The sequence below is a fragment of the Mercenaria mercenaria genome, chromosome 10, assembly GCF_021730395.1.
Source record: "Mercenaria mercenaria strain notata chromosome 10, MADL_Memer_1, whole genome shotgun sequence".
Lineage (NCBI taxonomy): Eukaryota > Metazoa > Mollusca > Bivalvia > Venerida > Veneridae > Mercenaria > Mercenaria mercenaria.
In genome coordinates this window covers 60,446,659-60,466,085 of record NC_069370.1, presented here as the reverse complement: position 1 = coordinate 60,466,085, position 19,427 = coordinate 60,446,659, and the positions used below count along the sequence as shown (strand labels likewise).

Here is a 19,427-nt window from a genome sequence, read left to right as displayed (position 1 = left end):
TTACTTTCTAAACAAATATGGTATGTGCCATAATGTTGGATTCTAAACTTATGTTTTCTTAATTACCATATACCTAAGAAGGCAAAAAGATATTGGGAACTCTGAACTTGAGCAGTGCTAAAGATCCCTGTTTGAATGAGCCTATAGGTTAGAAGTTCTTGCTCCACGTTACTGTAACTGAAATAATTTGTTTGTTTTGGGTTTAATGCCTTTTTTCAACAGTATTTCAGTTATGTAACAGCAGGCAGTTAACTTAAACAGTCTTGCTGGATTCTGTACCAGTATAAACTGTTCTCCGCAAGTAACTGCCAACTTCCCCACATGAATCAGAGGTGAAGGATGAATGATTTCAAATCATCATGGAGAACATATGCTGCACCAGGCGATCAAACTCACAACCCTGCGTCGGCCCAAGCATTCTCAAGTTATCGTCCAGATATGGTTAACTATTCTGGGCTACTGTGACCTTTGACTGACCAACCTCCCTATGAACTTTCATGATCCTAGGCCCAAGCATTTTTGAATTATTATCCAGATACAGACTGGTCTACAGACTAACCAACATCTGCAAAACAATATACCCCTCCTTCTTGGCAGGGGGGCATAACAAGATTCTTTTATGCATGTCAAAGTTATGGCCTGGACGAAATCTTACATGATTTTAAACCTCCCCAGTGTAACCTTATCTTACATGACTTTTGATCTCCCAAGTGTGACCTTGACCTTTCGAGATAGGAACTTGCAATTTGCGCATGACACTTCATCTCATTATTAACATTCATGCTAAATATAAACAAGATTGCTACATGTATGTCAAATCAAACAGCTATTTGGACAACTTTTAAAAGGCCCGACAAAAAATCACTTGCCTGTGTACAATATTTGTGTCAACTACTTGCCAAACAAGTTTTGAAACATAGTGTTAATACACTACATAAAAATAAATAAATTTTACGCTAAAATAAACCTAATCCTTTAGATAGAAAAGTCGAAAAAACAATTCTTCTCAAGAACTTTCAGTGCAAGTCACAGGCCACCAATTGTTTCAAAACAGACTGTGTTATAACATAATGGCATGTAACAACCTTCTATAAATTGAAGAGTGTGTATCTAATCACATTATTTGCAAGAACTCTCATAGCTTCACCAAAATAATGGTTAAAACAAGAGCTGTCTCCATAGGATGACACATGCCTCCGATGGCACTTTGAATGAATAGTTATGGCCGATGTTAGAGTTTAGGACCTTTGACCTATGGAGCTGGGTCTTGCGCGCGACAAGTCGTCTTACTGTGTCACACATTCATGCATAGTTATTTTAAAATCCATGCACGAATGACAAATATATGGACCGGACACGCCCATCAATGCACTACAATAAAAATGACCTTTAACGTCTAAGTGTGACCTTGACCTTTGAGCTACAGACCTGGGTCATGCGTGTGACACATTGTCTTACTGTGGTACACATTCATGCCAAGTTATTTGAAAATCCATCCATCGATGACAAAGATATGGACCGGACACGCCCATCAATGCACTATCCTTTAACGTCCAAGTGTGACCTTGACCTTCGAGCTACGGACCTGGGTCTTGCGCAGGACACGTCGTCTTACTGTGGTACACATTCACGCCAAGTTATTTGAAAATCCATCCATCCATGACAAAGACATGGACCGGACATGCCCATCAATGCACTATCCTTTAACGTCCAAGTGTGACCTTGACCTTTGAGTTACGGACCTGGGTCTTGTGCGTGACATGTCGTCTTACTGTGGTACACATTCATGCCAAGTAATTTGAAAATCCATCCATGGATGACAAAGATATGAACCGGACACGAAAATTGCAGACAGACCGACCGACAGACTGACGGTTCAAAAACTATATGCCTCCCTTCGGGGGCATAAAAATAAAAACAAGAGGGTCATGATGACCCTGTATCGCTCACCTGAGTAATATGACCTACATGTTTCAAATGTCAAACTGATGATAAAATGATAACAAGAGGGCCATGATGGCCCTATATCGCTCACCTGTTATCATTGCACTTGAGGACAAGAAGGTCCTCAGAAAAAATATCTAAGTCCAAAGGACAGGAACAAGAAAGGGAAGAAATTTAACCAAAAAGAAAAAAAAATTCTTACAAGGTACAGATATGTCAAAATATACCTAAAAATTGGAGGTACCATCCATGTTGTACCACAGAAAAGTGGTCTCGGTTTTTCCCTACGGCCAATAATAAACAAGAGGACCATGATGGTCCTGAATCGCTCACCTCTTCCCACATGATACAATATTGAGTATGACGTCGTTTTTTCTATTATTTGACATAGTGACCTAGTTTTTGAGCTCATGCTCATGTGACCCAGTTTTGAACTTGACCAAGATATTATCAAGATAAAAATTCTGACCAATTTTCATGAAGATCCATTGAAAAATATGGTCTCTAGAGAGGTCACAAGGTTTTTCTATTATTTGACCTATTGACCTAGTTTTTTAAGGCACGTGACCCAGTTTCAAACTTGACCTAGATATCATCAAGATGAACATTCAGACCAACTTTCATACAGATCTCATGAAAAATATGGCCATTAGAGAGGTCACAAGGTTTTTCTATTATCTGACCTACTGACCTACTTTTTGATGGCATGTGACCCAGTTTCGAACTTGACCTAGATATCATCAAGGTGAATTTTCATGAAGATCTTGTGAAATATATAGCGTCTAGAAAGGTCACAAGGTTTTTCTATTTTTAGACCTACTGACCTAGTTTTTGATGGCACGTGACCCAGTTTCGAACTTGACCTAGATATCATCAAGATGAACGTTCAGACTAACTTTCATACAGATCCCATGAAATATATGGCCTTTAGAGAGGTCACAAGGTTTTTCTATTATTTGACCTACTGACCTAGTTTTTTAAGGCACGTGACCCAGTTTCAAACTTGACTTAGATATTATCGAGGTGAACGTTCTGACCAACTTTCATGAAGATCTTGTGAAATATATGGCCTCTAGAGAAGTCACAAGGTTTTTCTATTTTTAGACCTACTGACCTAGTTTTTGACCGCACGTGAACCAGTTTCGAACTTGACCTAGATATCATCAAGATGAACATTCAGACCAATTTTCATACAGATCCTATGAAAAATATGGCCTTTAGAGAGGTCACAAGGTTTTTTTATTATTTGACCTACTGACATAGTTTTTGATGGCACGTGACCCAGTTTCGAACTTGATCTAGATATCATCAAGATTAACATTCTGACCAATTTTCATGAAGATCCACTGAAAATTATGGCCTCTAGAGAGGTCACAAGGTTTTTCTATTTTTAGACCTACTGACCTAGTTTTTGATGGCACGTGACCCAGTTTCGAACTTGACCTAGATATCATAAAGGTGAACATTCTGACCAACTTTCATAAAGATCCCATGAAAAATGTGACCTCTAGAGTGGTCACAAGCAAAAGTTTATGGACGGACTCACGCACGGACGACGTACGAAGGACATCGCGCGATCACAAAAGCTCACCTTGTCACTTTGTGACAGGTGAGCTAAAAAGTTACTAAAAATAAGCTATTTATAGTAACGTAAAAGGGAAGTAATTAAAAAAAAAAAATTATTGTAAGTGAACAAAAGAAGGATCTGCCAAATAAATCTGTTGACATAAATGCAATTTCAGATCAGTATCTTCATTAGTTACGAAGATATACCCGTTTTAATTTGAAATAAAGGGAGGTAATTTGACATAAAATCAGTCCATAGTTATCTACCCTGATTTACTCAGTCCAACTAAAGACAATAATGAAATTTCAAATAAGTCCTACAAGTACTTACTGATATAAATCCATTTTGATTACAATCAGGGGAGGTAATCAAATATAAAATAACTCTGGAACCTATGACTGGATCTGATTTGTCATGGAATCCAAGATTTATTGTTGTTGAAGATATTTTGGAAGTTTGTATCAAATAAAACCATAAATGAAGTATCTATATGGCTGCAAAACCCAAAATAGGCAATTTTGGACCTTTAAGGGGCCATAACTCTGGGACCCATGACGGAATCTGGCCAGTTCAAAAAAGGAATCAAGATCTTCTAGTAATACAAGTTGTGTGCAAGTTTGGTTAAAATCAAATCATAAATGAAGCTGCTATTGTGCAGACAAGGTCAAAGTAGCTAATTTTGGCCCTTTCAGGGGCCATAACTCTGGAACCCATTAAGGGATCTGGCCGCTTTAAAAAAGGAACCGAGATCTTATGGTGACACAAGTTTTGTGCAAGTTTGATAAAATTCAAATTATAAACGAAGCTGCTATTGTGAGACAAGGTCAAAATAGCTAATTCTGGCCCTTTCAGGGACCATAACTCTGGAACCCATAACGGAATTTCGCCAGTTCAAGAAAGGAACCAAGATCTTATGGTGATACAAGTTGTGTGCAAGTTTAGTTAAAATAAAATCATAAATGAAGCTGCTATTGTGCAGACTAGGTCAAAATAGCTAATTTTGGCCCTTTCAGGGGCCATAACTCTGGAACCCATAATGGGATCTGGCTGGTTCAAGAAAGGAACCAAGATCTTATGGTGACACAAGTTTTGTGTAAGTTTGATTAAATTCAAATCTTAAATGAAGCTGCTATTGTGCAGACAAGGTCAAAATAGCTAATTCTGGCCCTTTCAGGGGCCATAACTCTGGAACCCATAACGGGATTTAGCCAGTTCAAGAAAGGAACCGAGATCTTATGGTGATACAAGTTGTGTGCAAGTTTGGTTAAAATAAAATCATAAATGAAACCACTATCGTGCAGACAAGAAATTGTTGACGCACGCACGGACGGACTGACGACGGACGAAGGGTGATCACAAAAGCTCACCTTGTCACTATGTGACAGGTGAGCTAAAAATAAGAAAGACAGTAGGTCACATTCATGGTCAATGAAATTCAGTTTACGATTTGTGTGCAAAACTGTGTATGTCATCAAAATTTCAAGGCTGTATATTAAAAAACAAGAAAGTAGGTCAGTAGGTCAAGGTCAAAGTCAAGTGACATCATATTACTTGGGGTCATCAGGTAATTATAATTAAACAGACTTGGAAATAGGATCAGATTATTTTTTTAAGTATTTTTCCTATATAACTCACATAATAACTAAGTGACACCAAGGCAGGGCCTCTTTTAACCCCAGGGGCATAATTTGAAAAATTTTGGTAAAGGACTACTAGACAATGCATCATACCAAATATCAAAAACCTAGGTCGTATGGTTTCAGACAAGAAGACTTTTAAAGCTTTTTCCTATATGAGTCTATATAAAACTTGGGACCCCCAGGGCAGGGGCTCTTTTCACCCAAGGGGTACAATTTGAACAATTTTGGTTGAGGACCATAAGACAATGCAACAAACCAAATATCAATGGTCTAAGTGTTGTAATTTTTGAACTTTTTTTCCCTATATACGTCTTAGTCTATGTAAAACTTGGGACCCCCGGGGTGGGGCCATATTTACCTAGGGGGATAATTTGAACAATCTTGGCAGAGGACCACTAGATGATGCTACATACCAAATATCAAAGCCCTAGGCCATGTAGTTTTGTACAAGAAGATTTTCAAAGTTTTCCCTATATAAGTCTGTATAAACCATGTGACCCCCCGGGGCGGGGCCATATTTGACCCTAGGGGGATAATTTGAACAATTTTGGTAGGACCACTAGATGATGCTACACACCAGATATCAAAGCCCTAGGCCCTGTGGTTTTGGACAAGATTTTGAAAAAATTTCCTTTCGGTTGCCATGGCAACCAGAGTTCTGCATGGAATTCAACTCTTGAATAATTTTGAAAGGGGGCCTCCCAAGGATCATTCCTGTGAAGTTTGGTGTAATTCTGCCCAGTGGTTTTCAAGAAGAAGATTTTTTCAGAAATTGTTGATGCACCATGGACGACTGACGACGCACTACGGACATCAAGTGGTCACAATAGCTCACCTTGTCACTTCGTAACAGGTGAGCTAATAAATAGTGATCCTTTATCCCAGGATTTTATGCTAATATATGACTCTATTCTTAAATCATTTGGTACAATGGCAGAAGCATGTTGCATGAAGCTTTTTTTCGGTGCATATTGAATATAGTAATGTTATCAAAATGTATAATAAAACACTGCAAATACAGCAAGGTTAAAACTTGAAAAAAAAATCTTGGGTTTGTCTACATTACTGACCAATCAAAGAGACTACCAATCTTACCTTATTCACAGGTATATGATTACTTTTTTCCCCATTTAAAGCTCCAATGTCCTTTTTTTACCTAGTGTCCCGCAACTATTTATATACATTAATTTTAAGCTTTCAAAACAAAAGACTAAAGTACTCTTTTTGCTTTATCCATAAACGTACTTGGCTATGCAAAATATACCTAACGTAAATATGGTAGAAAGTTTGCATCCATAAAAAGTAACTATTGTACGGAGAAAGGGCACAATACATAATAACTGTGTTGCCTCTTAAAGTCCTGAGCATATTGCATAAATTGTTGCAGAACCAATCCATTAAACACAATGTACTTTGCCAGTTAACTTTTGAATGCACTGCAGCACATCTTTTTTATCACAGGGAACATTCAAAAGTCTGTAAGCTGCTAGATGTCAGCCATTGCTTCCATGGAAGAAAAAAAATCAAGGAAAGAAATAAAAGTTGAATTAAAAATTTATTATGGCAGGAAAGAATATCTTTTGCACAACTTTAAGTAAATGGCACATATTAGTAAAGGCCACTTAAAAACTATGTAAAGTCAACAACAATATGTATTCATTGTTCTTTACTTTTGTCGAGCCTTACCTTAAATAACCTTTATAACCTTTCTCTTTAAATGATAGTGAAAGAGCCAAGGCTACCCTAGCCAATTTCTGTCAAACTGGAAACTAACACTGACCTTCTGCAAGTCAGCTATAAGATTTCGCTCATTACAAAATCATAAGCTCTAAACCATGTTTCTGGCCTTAAAGAATGAGGGGCAAAATAAAAAATCTTAGCTATTAGATCACTGTATGAGCCTTTGAAAACATACCATGGTTTAACAAGAGGACCATGATGGTCCTGAATCGCTCACCTGTCCCCACGTGACCCAATTTTGAACTGAGTATGACATCGTTTTTTCTATTATTTGACATAGTGACCAAGTTTTTGAGCTCATGTGACCCAGTTTTGAACTTGACCTAGATATCATCAAGATAAAAATTCTGACCAATTTTCAAGAAGATCCATTGAAAAATATGGCCTCTAGCGAGGTCACAAGGTTTTTCTATTATTCGACCTAATGACCTAGTTTTTGAAAGCACATGACCTAGTTTTGAACTTGACCTAGATATCATCAAGGTGAAAATTCTCACAAATTTTCATGAAGATCTCATGAAAAATATGGCCTATAGAGAGGGCACAAAGTTTTTCTATTATCTGACCTAATGACCTTGATTTTGACCGCAAGCGACCCAGTTTCAAACTTTATCTAGATATCATCAAGGTGAACATTCAGACCAATTTTCATGAAGATCCATTGAAAAATATGGCCTCTAGAAAGGTCCAAATGTTTTTCTATTTTTAGATCTACTGACCTAGTTTTTGACTGCAGTTGACCCAGTTTTAAACTTAACCTAGATATCATCAAGATGAATATTCAGACCAATTTTCATACAGATCCCATGAAAAATATGGCCTCTAAAGAGGTCACAAGGTTTTTTAATTATTTGACCTACTGACCTAGTTTTTGAAGACACGTGACCCAGTTTTGAACTTGACCTACATATCATCAAGCTGAACATTCTGACCAATTTTCATGAAGATCCATTCAAAAGTATGGCCTCTAGAGAGGTCACAAGGTTTTTTTCTATTTTTAGACCTACTGACCTAGTTTTGGACTGCAGTTGACCCAGTTTCAAATTTGACCTAGATATCATCAAGATGAACATTCAGACCAACTTTCATACAGATCCCATGAAAAATATGGCCTCTAGAGAGGTCACAAGGTTTTTTTATTATTTGACCTACTGACCTAGTTTTTTAAGGCACATGACCCAGTTTCAAACTTGACCTAGATATCATCAAGGTGAACATTCTGGCTAACTTTCATGAAGATCCATTGAAAAGTATGGCCTCTACAGAGGTCACAAGGTTTTTTGATTTTTAGACCTACTGACCTAGTTTTGGACAGCACATGACGCAGTTTCATAACTGACCTAGATATCATCAAGATGAACATTCTGACCAACTTTCATACAGATCCCATGAAAAATATGGCCTCAATAGAGGTCACAAGGTTTTTTCATTATTTGACCTACTGACCTAGCTTTTGATAGCACATGACCCAGTTTCAAACCTGACCTAGATATCATCAAGTTGAACATTCTGTCTAACTTTCATGAAGATCCATTGAAAAGTATGGCCTCTAGAGAGGTCACAAGGTTTTTCTATTTTCATACCTACTGACCTAGTTTTGGACTGCACATGACCCAGTTTCGAACATGACCTAGATATCATCAAGATGAACATTCTGACCAACTTTCATGAAGATCCAATGAAAAATGTGACCTCTAGAGTGGTCACAAGCAAATGTTTATGCACGGACGGATGCACGCACAGAGGACGGACGCTGTGCGATCACAAAAGCTCACCTTGTCACAAAGTGACATGCGAGCTAAAAATGTTAAGGTTTCTAGTTGGATCAAAATATTGCATCTTGTCTAGTGAAAAATCCATGCACATGATATGTAAACATGACGTCAGATTTCAGTGCTTTAATGGAAGTGTGGATTTTTCACAATAGAATTATATCAACTACAACAGGAAAGTTTGATTACTTGAAATATTCTAAAAATAGAATCACTGGTTAAGACAAAAGCATTACACAACTTAACTAAGCCCTAACTGAATAGAATGTTAATATCAGATCTCTTATAAACAGTAGCAAGAGCTGTCACAGGAGACAGCATGCTCGGCTTCTTTGGTGCTGAGGGCACATCTGAGTAAGATGGAGCTATCAATGGAATGTTTAAAGACTCCAATGCTTATGACTATATTGGACAAATGTTCAAGTCAAATGTATTCAGTAAAAAAAAGAGATAGGCTGAAAGTGTACCAAACATTAATTAAGTAACAGTATAAAAGGGACATAATTCATGGAATATTTCTTCAAGAGTAATGCACCATGTGTTATTATCATGATGCTAATTAAGTGGAACAACTACTTTGAAATCGAATAAAATCAATTTATTTATAATTGAGAAAGAGAAAAGAGCATCATAGCTTTAACCTGAAATTCTAAGTAAAAAGGGAGAATAATTATCATAGCTTTAACATGAAATTCTACGTAAAAAGGAAGAATAATTATCATAACTTGAACATGAAATTCTAAGTAAAAAGGGAGAATAATTATCATAACTTTAACCTGAAATTCTAAGTAAAAAGGGAGAATAATTATCATAACTTTAACCTGAAATTCTAAGCACCTGCTGCCCATAATCTAATACTACATCTCAAGTCACAGGCATACATACATATTGACTGTACAAGAAAACAGTGTTTACTAGAAAAATTAGAAACATATATCCTGTGTCACAGACGTATATACATATTGACTGTACAAGAAATCATTTACTTAAACAAGAGGACCACGATGGCCCTATATCGCTCACCTGGTTAAATGGTTGCTATGAAGATTTGCATTTAAGCTCTACTCCGGGGTCATGTTTGAACAAACTTGGAAGAGATCCACTAGGCAATGCTACACACCAAATATCTAAGCTCTAGGCCTTCTGGTTTATTTCTAGACATTTTTTGGAAGATTTTCCTATGTACAATCAAGTAACCCCTGGGGCGTGGCCAATATGAAGCCGGGGGTCATGATTTGAACAAATTTTGTAGAGGTCCTCTAGGCAATGCTACATGTCAAATATCTAAGCTTCAGGCCTTCTGGTTTATTTTAAGAATTTTTTTGAAGATTTTCCGATGTACAATTAAGTTACTGCTGGGGCGGAGTCAATTTTACCCCTGGGGTCATGATTTGAAAATTTTTTGTAGAAGTCTACTAGGCAATGTTACATATCAAATATCTAAGATCTAGGCCTTCTGGTTTATTTTTAGAAAATTTTTGAAGATGTTTTCTATGTACAACCAAGTAACCCCCTGGGGCAGGGTCAATTTGACCCCAGGGGTCATGATTTGAACAAATTTTGTAGAAGTCTACTAGGCAATGCTACATGTCAAATATCTAAGATCTAGGCCTTCTGGTTTATTTTTAGAAATTTTTTGAAGATTTTCCTGTGTAAAATCAAGTGACCCCTGGGGCAGGGTCAATTTTGACCCCGAGGGTCATGACTGAACAAATTTTGTAGAGGTCCACTAGGCAATGCTACATGTTAAATATCTAAGCTCTAGGCCTTCTTGTTTATTTTTAGAAAATTTTTGAAGATTTTCCTATGTAAAATCAAGTGACCTCTGGGACGGGGTCATGATTTGAACAACTTTAGTAGAGGTCCACTAGGCAATGCTACATGTCAAATACCTAAGCTCTGGGGCTTCTAGTTTTTGAGAAGAAATTTTTTTAAGATTTTCCTATGCAAAATCATACCCCGGGGTCATGATTTGAACAAACTTGGTAGAGGTCCACTAGGGAATGCTTCACACCAAATATCTAAGCTCTAGGGCTTCTGGTTTTCGAGAAGAAGATTTTTAAAGTTTTTCCTTTCAGTTAATTGCCATTGCAACCAGAGTTCTGCATGGAATTCAATTCTTTGAACAATTTTTGTAGAGCTTCACCCAGGGAACATTCCTGTGAAGTTTGGATGAAATTGGCCTTTGCTCAGGTGAGCTAAAAAATTAGAAACATACTCTTTCTTTTATTATATTATTGTACAAAAACTGTAACAAAAATGATCATTTTCTATTTATGTTACATAAAAAGTGTATCTGAAGTTGCTACTGCTATAATTTGTTTGTCCTACCTTTTAAATGCATATCACATGCTACACATACAGATAATGGCAATGATCATCATTAACAGTCTCTTAAGTTGTATGATAGTGTCCACTTCACAGAAGAATGTTAATTTTTTTTTTCCAAGAAGCTCAATGTTGGCACAATTTTACTTGTCTGATACTGCCAACATTTTAAACAGGATTTCAAGATTGGAGTTATCATTTAAAAACTGTCAAAAATATAAGTATTCTTCAACAACCATATTAATTTCAAGTTTTACAAGGTGAAAATGTGTATCAGTATAAAAAACTTCTGTACACTTTTCTCCTTTTGTCCCTATGTTAGAAAATACTGGTACATCTTGACAAAAACTAATGGAGTCATTTTGCAAAAAACAAAGCCTTTTTTCCAGAAACACAATATTTCTTCAGAAACACAGACCCAGCTATGACCTGGGTAGCATTCTTTTCATTATTTTGTCAGTAATTATTTTTCTTAAATTTCTTCCATCCATTTTCAGCATAAACTGTTTTAGCCTATAGTATTTTCCTCTGTTCTTTTTACTGATGTATTCCATTATCTCGCTTATTGGTGTTACAATACTTAATTTCTTTTCTCTTTTACTACCTGTTACAATTCCAACTGATATCATCTCCCCTTTTTCTACAGAGAATACCATAGATCCTGAATCCCCCGGTTCTGAAAATGGAACATTTTCCCATTGAACCTTAACCTGATTGAACAGAAGCAAAACCTCATTCAAAAACATGTATGGTTCATTTTTCTTGGTTATTACTCCTTTCGTAAGACCTGTCTTGGGACCCATTTTATACACTTCAGTGCCAAGTGGTATGTCATGGTAATTCTGACAGCTTCCTTTAAATACTAGCTGATTTCCCATGCCTGCAACAAAATGATACAGTATTTAAAAGGAATGGTATTAAATTGCTTAAAATCATAAAATGCATTCTATTGTTAACTGCCTAATATAATTACTGTAAAATCATTAAATTTCGTGGGCATGAAATTTCGTGGTTTGGGTCAAAACGGCAATTTCGTGGGATATGAATTCATGGATTCCAACCTTCTAACAAAAAATGAATGGGAATTTTATTTGTTTGTTGGGATTAAAGTTCGTGGATTGACTGGACCACGAAATCCACGAAAATTAGTCCCTAACGAATATTAATGATTTCACAGTATCTTAGGCTAATTACCCTTGAAAAGTTTCTTCCTTCATTTCACAGCAATCTGAAAAGCATCTCTCCCTCTTCTTTCAAAGGAGTATTTATTTATTTGGGTTTTACTGCACACCAACACAGTATAGGTATAAAGTGTGGAAAAAAATATAATAAGAACTCCGCAAAGTGGGGCAATATATGCCCGATACTCTAGATCAGAGGAGTAAGTTGAATAAAAGAAATTTTTTTGGGGTGTGTGTGTGTCTGAGGGGGCAGTAATGTGGAGTGGAGGTTGGAGTGTTTTGTGTGGCAGTGGTGATAAAATACAAAGGCACAAAAAACTAAATGATTTTTGGTGGCTGCTGCCACCAGTGTTAACAAGAGCTGTCTCCATAGGACGACACATGCCCCCGATGGCACTTTGAATGAATAGTTATGGCCGATGTTAGAGTTTAGGACCTTTGACCTACGGAGCTGGGTCTTGCGTGCGACACGTCGTCTTACTGTGTCACACATTCATGCGTAGTTATTTTAAAATCCATGCATGAATGACAATGATATGGACCGGACACGCCCATCAATGCACTATCATGAAAAATGACATTTAATGTCTAAGTGTGACCTTGACCTTTGAGCTACGGACCTGGGTCTTGCGTGCGACACGTCGTCTTACTGTGGTACACATTCATGCCAAGTTATTTGAAAATCCATCCATCGATGACAAAGATATGGACCGGACACGCCCATCAATGCACTATCCTTTAACGTCTAAGTGTGACCTTGACCTTTGAGCTACGGACCTGGGTCTTGCGTGCGACACGTCGCCTTACTGTGGTACACATTCATACCAAGTTATTTGAAAATCCATCCATCGATGACAAAGATATGGACCGGACACGAAAATTGCGGACAGACTGACAGACTGACAGACCGACAGATGGACAGACGGTTCAAAAACTATATGCCTCCCTTCGGGGGCATAAAAAGAATACTCTGTTTGAGAATTCTTGTCAGTTCTTAAGACCATCCTAACAACACAACCAAAAATAGTTCCAGGCTTTCCAGGGAAATGATTATCTACACAACGTGCAGAATATGCAATGCTACAATATATGCCTTAAGGGGACGCATACTTTGAAATTAGAAAAAAGTGGGTGGGGTATTATAAAATTTACCTGCAAAAAAGTACAAGGTTTTGGTAAATGAAATGAATACTGTTTCAACTGTTATAAGTACACAAAGTATTGCTTACTAAAATAAAAATGAGAAAAACTGAAAGAAGAAAGTTATTGTTGAATTACATAAGACTTCTTGTGTACATTCAAAGTCAACAATTAAGACTTTTTGGTGCGAAAATAATAGTGCTTCACTTTGTCCAAACATTTATCAATGTCCTACAGATTCTAATTTAAAGAAAAAATGTGAAATAAGTTCACTGTCTTGCTTTTCATTTCGCATATGTGAGCTAAAACTCATTATTTAGTTTGTTTACAAAGTAGTGCATAAGAAAAGATACGGTGGTCAGGGAATGCCACATTCCAAAACTAAAAGAGTATGTTCCCCTTAATACATTAAACATTTATCGTTACAGAAGTCTAGTGGCTTACAATAAAGGCCTAGAAATGTTGCCATTATTAATTTTTAACTTGGTATTCATGAACTACAATGCACTTAAATATCAAAACACATTCAACAAACTTTTGAAAATGTATTGTCTTAAAAATCCCTAAAATAAGGTATGAAATTTGGTTGAGAGGTCCAGTCAATGTGTATATGTGGAAAAGGAACATTCTAATCTTGTTTACAAAAGTTACTAATACACAGCAGGAATGTCAATGATCAAAACTGGACGAATATACAGTTATCCTCACTTTAATGTCATTTATAATTTGTCCTTGAATTCTCCACCATACTTTTCATAACTCTGTTGCACGAGTTGCACGAGAATGCTGTCATTCACGTAAAAAACGGGTCAAATAAGTTGTAAATGCAATATCATCTAAACGTAATTAATGGATTATGCAGTTCAAGATAAACTTTATCTCATAACGTAACGAACATGTATAATGTTGTAACAACAACTTTACTTACACTGATTTAAGTAGCAGTCGGTTTATAAGTGACTTTTTTGATTCATTTTGTGTTTTGTTATTGTCAAAAAGTATAACGGAAGTGCCTCACAACTGAAGCGGAAACCAGTTTGATGCGCAAAGTAGTCCACTGTAAGTAATATTTTTTGACAAATGTCCACAGAAATTAATAATTTTCTAATATTAAAGACGAATATCTGAATAGGATTCATTATTTGATAAGAAATTATAATCATCGACATGTTTTTTTAAAATCGTACACGTGCTGACACCTAAGTTGTCTCCCGTTGTTTATTAGAGTTACCTTTCCTCAGGCGCAGTAATACATTTGCAGTGAATCGCCGAGAAGTCGTGGGAAAATTAAAAACCATGTAAACAAAGTAAAATTAACTACCTTTTCAAGATGAATTTCAAGTGATCGACATTATGCATTTAACCCGCCTGACCTGTGTAGCATCTTAGATATCTTTTCTAAGGTATTCATTGTGTAGAATGTCATGTTATGCCCTTGCAATGCTAATCCCACTCTGATTTTTTTGTTTACTTTTTTTATCAATGAGAAATATGGCGTCCATCCCGAGATTAACAGACGTGGCGTTAAATTTTTACATGTTTAAGCAAACCTGGTGTGTTAGAAAGAAAATCTCATCCCTTCAACATTATTTGGAACACTGTTATTGTAAAAAACCTGTATTTTCCTTATACAAAAGCTTAATATTTTGTGTTGAATGTACTTTCACAAAGACCTCTGTTTTCCTATTACATTCATAGTACCACATCCTTATCCACAAAATACTGAATATTACAGGTGTCCATCAGTATTATATCAGTTTAGGAATATGTTTTTTATTTTCCCACCATCGATTTCTTGAATATGCACCCCTTCCGCATTGCTGTATGAACTGTGAATGTAGCAATATGCGTCCCCTTAATACCATTTTAATGTAAATTCGGCAACTAAAATCAATACAAACTGAAATCAACCTTTTAATTAAAACAACCATGTGTATGAATACAAATATGCAAATTTATGATCACGTGAATAAACGTTGATCTCATGTCACCTGAACTGAGCGATGATATTGATTAGCTATTGCATAGTACTGCCCTAGAGGTCACGTAGCTTATAATGTAGAAAAGATAGAAAGCTAGCCGGGAATCCAGACTGACAATTTAAACATGTTTCCTAACCGCATTGTCACATGTATAACTCCTGAAATATAAGAATGTATTTGATAAAGAACAATGACTTCTAACAGCAATAATCTACAGATTATATACATCTACAGATAATCCACGGCTAAAAATAGAAACGGAATTTCAACGGAAAAGTTTCTGAACATTTCCGGTCCACAGACAATAGCAGTTTGTACCTACCATAGCTTTTCCAGCAAGTTGTAACAATTTTCAAGTATGTCAGAATAAACTTAAATGTTCGTCAATCATAGCTATCAAATTATAAGATATTATATTAATGCCACCCTAGAGATCTAAGAATGTTACCGAATTTTAGACAGTATTGTCTCGTTGTCGTTTCAAACACTCGAAAATATGACCACATGTTAATTAGGCTACTTATAGAGAATCGATAATCAGCAGTGATACGGATTTCCTCAGGCATTGCTACTGCCAATTAACACTAATTAGCGCACTAATTTGGTAAGATGATTTATGAACAGAACAGAACAGGACAGTAATTTATTGATATAACTTGAACATGTACAGTTCATCGTTATATTAAGAACAAAATATAATTAAACATGCTTTGCAATACGAGAGTGAACAAAACAAAAGAATATTCAGTTAACATTCATTTAATATTGTTTGCAATGTGACCTGCCATGAGAATCAAAGACATGTATGTTTTCTAAATAATATTCCCTCACGGATAATCTTCCTTCAGCAAATGTACAACATAAGATACTATATTAATGCATAGATACACATGTATTCGGTACAATTTCGTCTAACAAAACACGAGTTATCAACGGGCGCACCGATGATATTAATACTCGCCTTTTAGAAACGGCAATATGTCAGACTGTAGCAAGCCATCGGATAACAGATTTGACCAACTTAAAAATTGAATTTTTTTTAAGACGGATTCTGCTCACTTCAGTCGCACCAGGAGTAAACCAACATAGTGCATTTGTGACCAGCATGGACCTGCGGATCTGCATGCACAGTCTGGTCAGGATCCATGCTGTTCGCTAATGGTTTCTCTAGTTGCAATAGGCTTTGAAAGCGAACAGCATGGATCCTGACCAGACTGCACGGATGCACAGGCTGGTCTGGACCCATGCTGGTCGCAAACGCACTATGTTGGATTTCTCATGGTACGGCTCAAAATATCTGGATTGATACAAATATGTATAAAAGTTAAAACGGTTTCGTTTCGCCAGTGACATAATTTATTTTTCGACTTTTTTCTCGGTCTGACTAAAGTTGTAAGTTTGCCAATGTCTAACATTTTTGCGAAGCCTGCTGTTATGTCTAGAGGACTTTTGAGTATAACAGATGGAGTGATAATTAATGCGCCTCTTAAATACACTGGCTGCAGAACTGAAATTCTGAGGTGCATTTGTGGTGCATGTTTTATGCTGTTTTCTTCCACAAAAATCTCATGAAAACCAAAGTTATCCGATAAGGACTAAATCAGTGTGTATATAATTAATGATAGGCACTGTCCAAAAGCTTTAGAAAGAAATCTTAGAAGCTGAATGGTTTGTAGAAAAAGCTTCATGACTGGCAATGAAAAAAGGATTAATTTTGAAACCAAAGCTGAATATTTTGCCCCCCCCCCCCCCCCAAAGTTCTTCTCAGGTTTATATTAAGAATTTCTCAAATGTCACTTTCTTTGTAATATTTTGCACATTGATTAGCAGCCACCATCAGCGCTTTGGGCGCTTTGATTTGTGTGTGTGTTGGAGGGGAGTAGCGGGAGCTGTAATGTGGCAGTAGGTAGGGATTGGGGTGTTTTGTGCTGCAGCATTGCTGAAATACTAACACAAGAGTAACTAAGTGATATTTTTTCTAAGGGGTGGGGGGTGGGGGAGTTGTCTCATCACCACCCCCATACATGCCAAGTTTAAAGTCAATACCTTGAATAGTTTTGAAGCTGTGCTCTGTACACAGAAGGACAGATTTGATATATGAAAATTTGTGACCTTGACCTTTGACCTACTGACCAAGTTCATGCGCTCTGCATATCAACTCATCACCAGATACCTATATGTCAAGTTTGAAGTCAATACCTTGAACGTTTTTTAAGTTATGCTCTGGACACAAAACATGACAGATTTGAAAGATGTACCTGTTATGATAAAACATTGGAATATTTGCAGTCCCCGTTAGTTTTTGATTTTGTAATTTCGGGGATCTATTTTTTTAAAAGTATGAAACACTGAACTAAATAAATCAATGTGAAACTAGAGCTATCACTAAAGGTGATGAATGTACCCCCCGCATGCACTGACACAGTACATTGCAATTTGACGCACACAAGATTGCATAATCATGTGGACTTTATGTATATAGACTGTATGTATACAGTATAGTAACAAAAAACAAAGTGCCATAACTATGCAGAATATTTATCTAAAAGAACGTAACATGCACCATGCACAACTAGGGTTGGCACTGATCACTTGTGTGAAGTTTCATTAAGCTGTGTGCAAGGGTTTGAAAGATTAGGTGCGCACAAGATTGCATATGCAGACTGTATGTACATAGTATGTTTAAAAGAAACAAAGTCCCAAAACTCTGCAATTTTTGTTGTTGAAAGAATGTGACATGCCCGATGCACAACTAATGTTGTTACTGATCACTTGTGTGAAGTTTCATTAAATTGTGTCAAGGGGATGAGGAGGGATGGTGCGCACAAAATTGTGTCTATGTATATAGTATAGTAACAAAAAAACAAAGTCCCATAACTGTGCAAAAAAAAAATTCTGAAAGAACCAAACATGCCCAATGCACAACTACTGTTGTTACTGATCACTTGTGTGAAGTTTCATTAAATTGTGTCTAGGGGATCAGGAGAGATGGTGCGCACAAGATTGTGTCTATGTATATAGTATAGTAACAAAAAACAAAGTCCCGTAACTCTGCAATTTTTTTTTCTGAAAGAAACTAACATGCCCCATGCACAACTACTATTGTTACTAATCACTTGTGTGAAGTTTCATTAAACTCTGTCAAGGGGATGAGGAGAGATGGTGCGCACAAGATTGTGTCTATGTATATAGTACAGTAAAAAAAAAAACAAAGTCCCGTAACTCTGCAAAAAAAAAATTCTGAAAGAACCAAACATGCCCCATGCACAACTACTATTGTTATTGATCACTTGTGTGAAGTTTCATTAAATTGTGCCAAGGGGATCAGGAGAGATGGTGTGCACAACATTGTGTCTATGTATATAGTATAGTAACAAAAAACAAAGTCCCATAACTCTGCAATTATTTTTTTGGAAAGAACCTAACATGCCCCATGCACAACTACTGTTGTTACTGATCACTTGTGTGAAGTTTTATTAAATTGTGTCGAGGGGATGAGGAGAGATGGTGCGCACAAAATTGTGTCTATGGACAGACGGACAGACAGACAACCTGAACCCAGTATACCCCCCCCCCCTACAACTTTGTTGTTGGGGGGGGGGGGGGGGGTACAAAAAGAAGTTAACAGTACTATGAATATATAAGGAATAAATTCTGGTTGTGTAGTTACCATCTCAACATAAAGTACTTGGGCTGCCTCCTCACACTTTAGACAGCATAATATATTATGTATTACCCTAAATGCTAGAATGGAGGGATAGATGAACAGGACAAAGTAATTCCAATAATAGACTTAAAAAAACTTCTTCTGTAGGGCTTATAATTTTAATGTATGACAAAAAGCAATGTGAAATACTGAAAATTCTAATATGACAAACAATCCTTGACTTGTCACAACGATATTATGTTGACATCACGTTGTGATATTTGGCGCATTGAGAAATAGCACTTTCAAATTTGATCAAATATTTTACATAAAAACATGTTTAAAACAAATATCACAAAGCATAACTGTCTTAATTAATTTACACACACAGAGGGTTGGCTAATAGCTGTGCAGAATAATTTGCCACCATTTGTGCCCCAATGAAATTATTCTGCAAAACATATAACCATTTCCGATCCTGGCGTGT

At 36.6% G+C, this 19,427-nt stretch overlaps 1 protein-coding gene across 3 annotated transcripts in view; it reads right to left on the bottom strand.

The window, feature by feature from the left end:
- LOC123556526 (uncharacterized) overlaps positions 1-19,427 on the bottom strand; it is a 75,415-nt gene that overhangs the window by 6,596 nt on the left and 49,392 nt on the right. Inside the window, exon 9 of one of the 3 annotated variants that reach the window (XM_053553200.1) lies at positions 6,693-11,871. The exons of 1 other annotated variant lie outside the window; for it this stretch is intronic. In XM_053553200.1, coding sequence (XP_053409175.1) covers positions 11,414-11,871 — 458 coding nt within the window. In that variant the 3' untranslated portion in view covers positions 6,693-11,413. Of the gene's footprint in view, positions 1-6,692; positions 11,872-15,205; positions 15,453-19,427 lie in introns of those variants that run through there. One more of the 3 variants, XM_053553202.1, reaches the window with a different exon arrangement.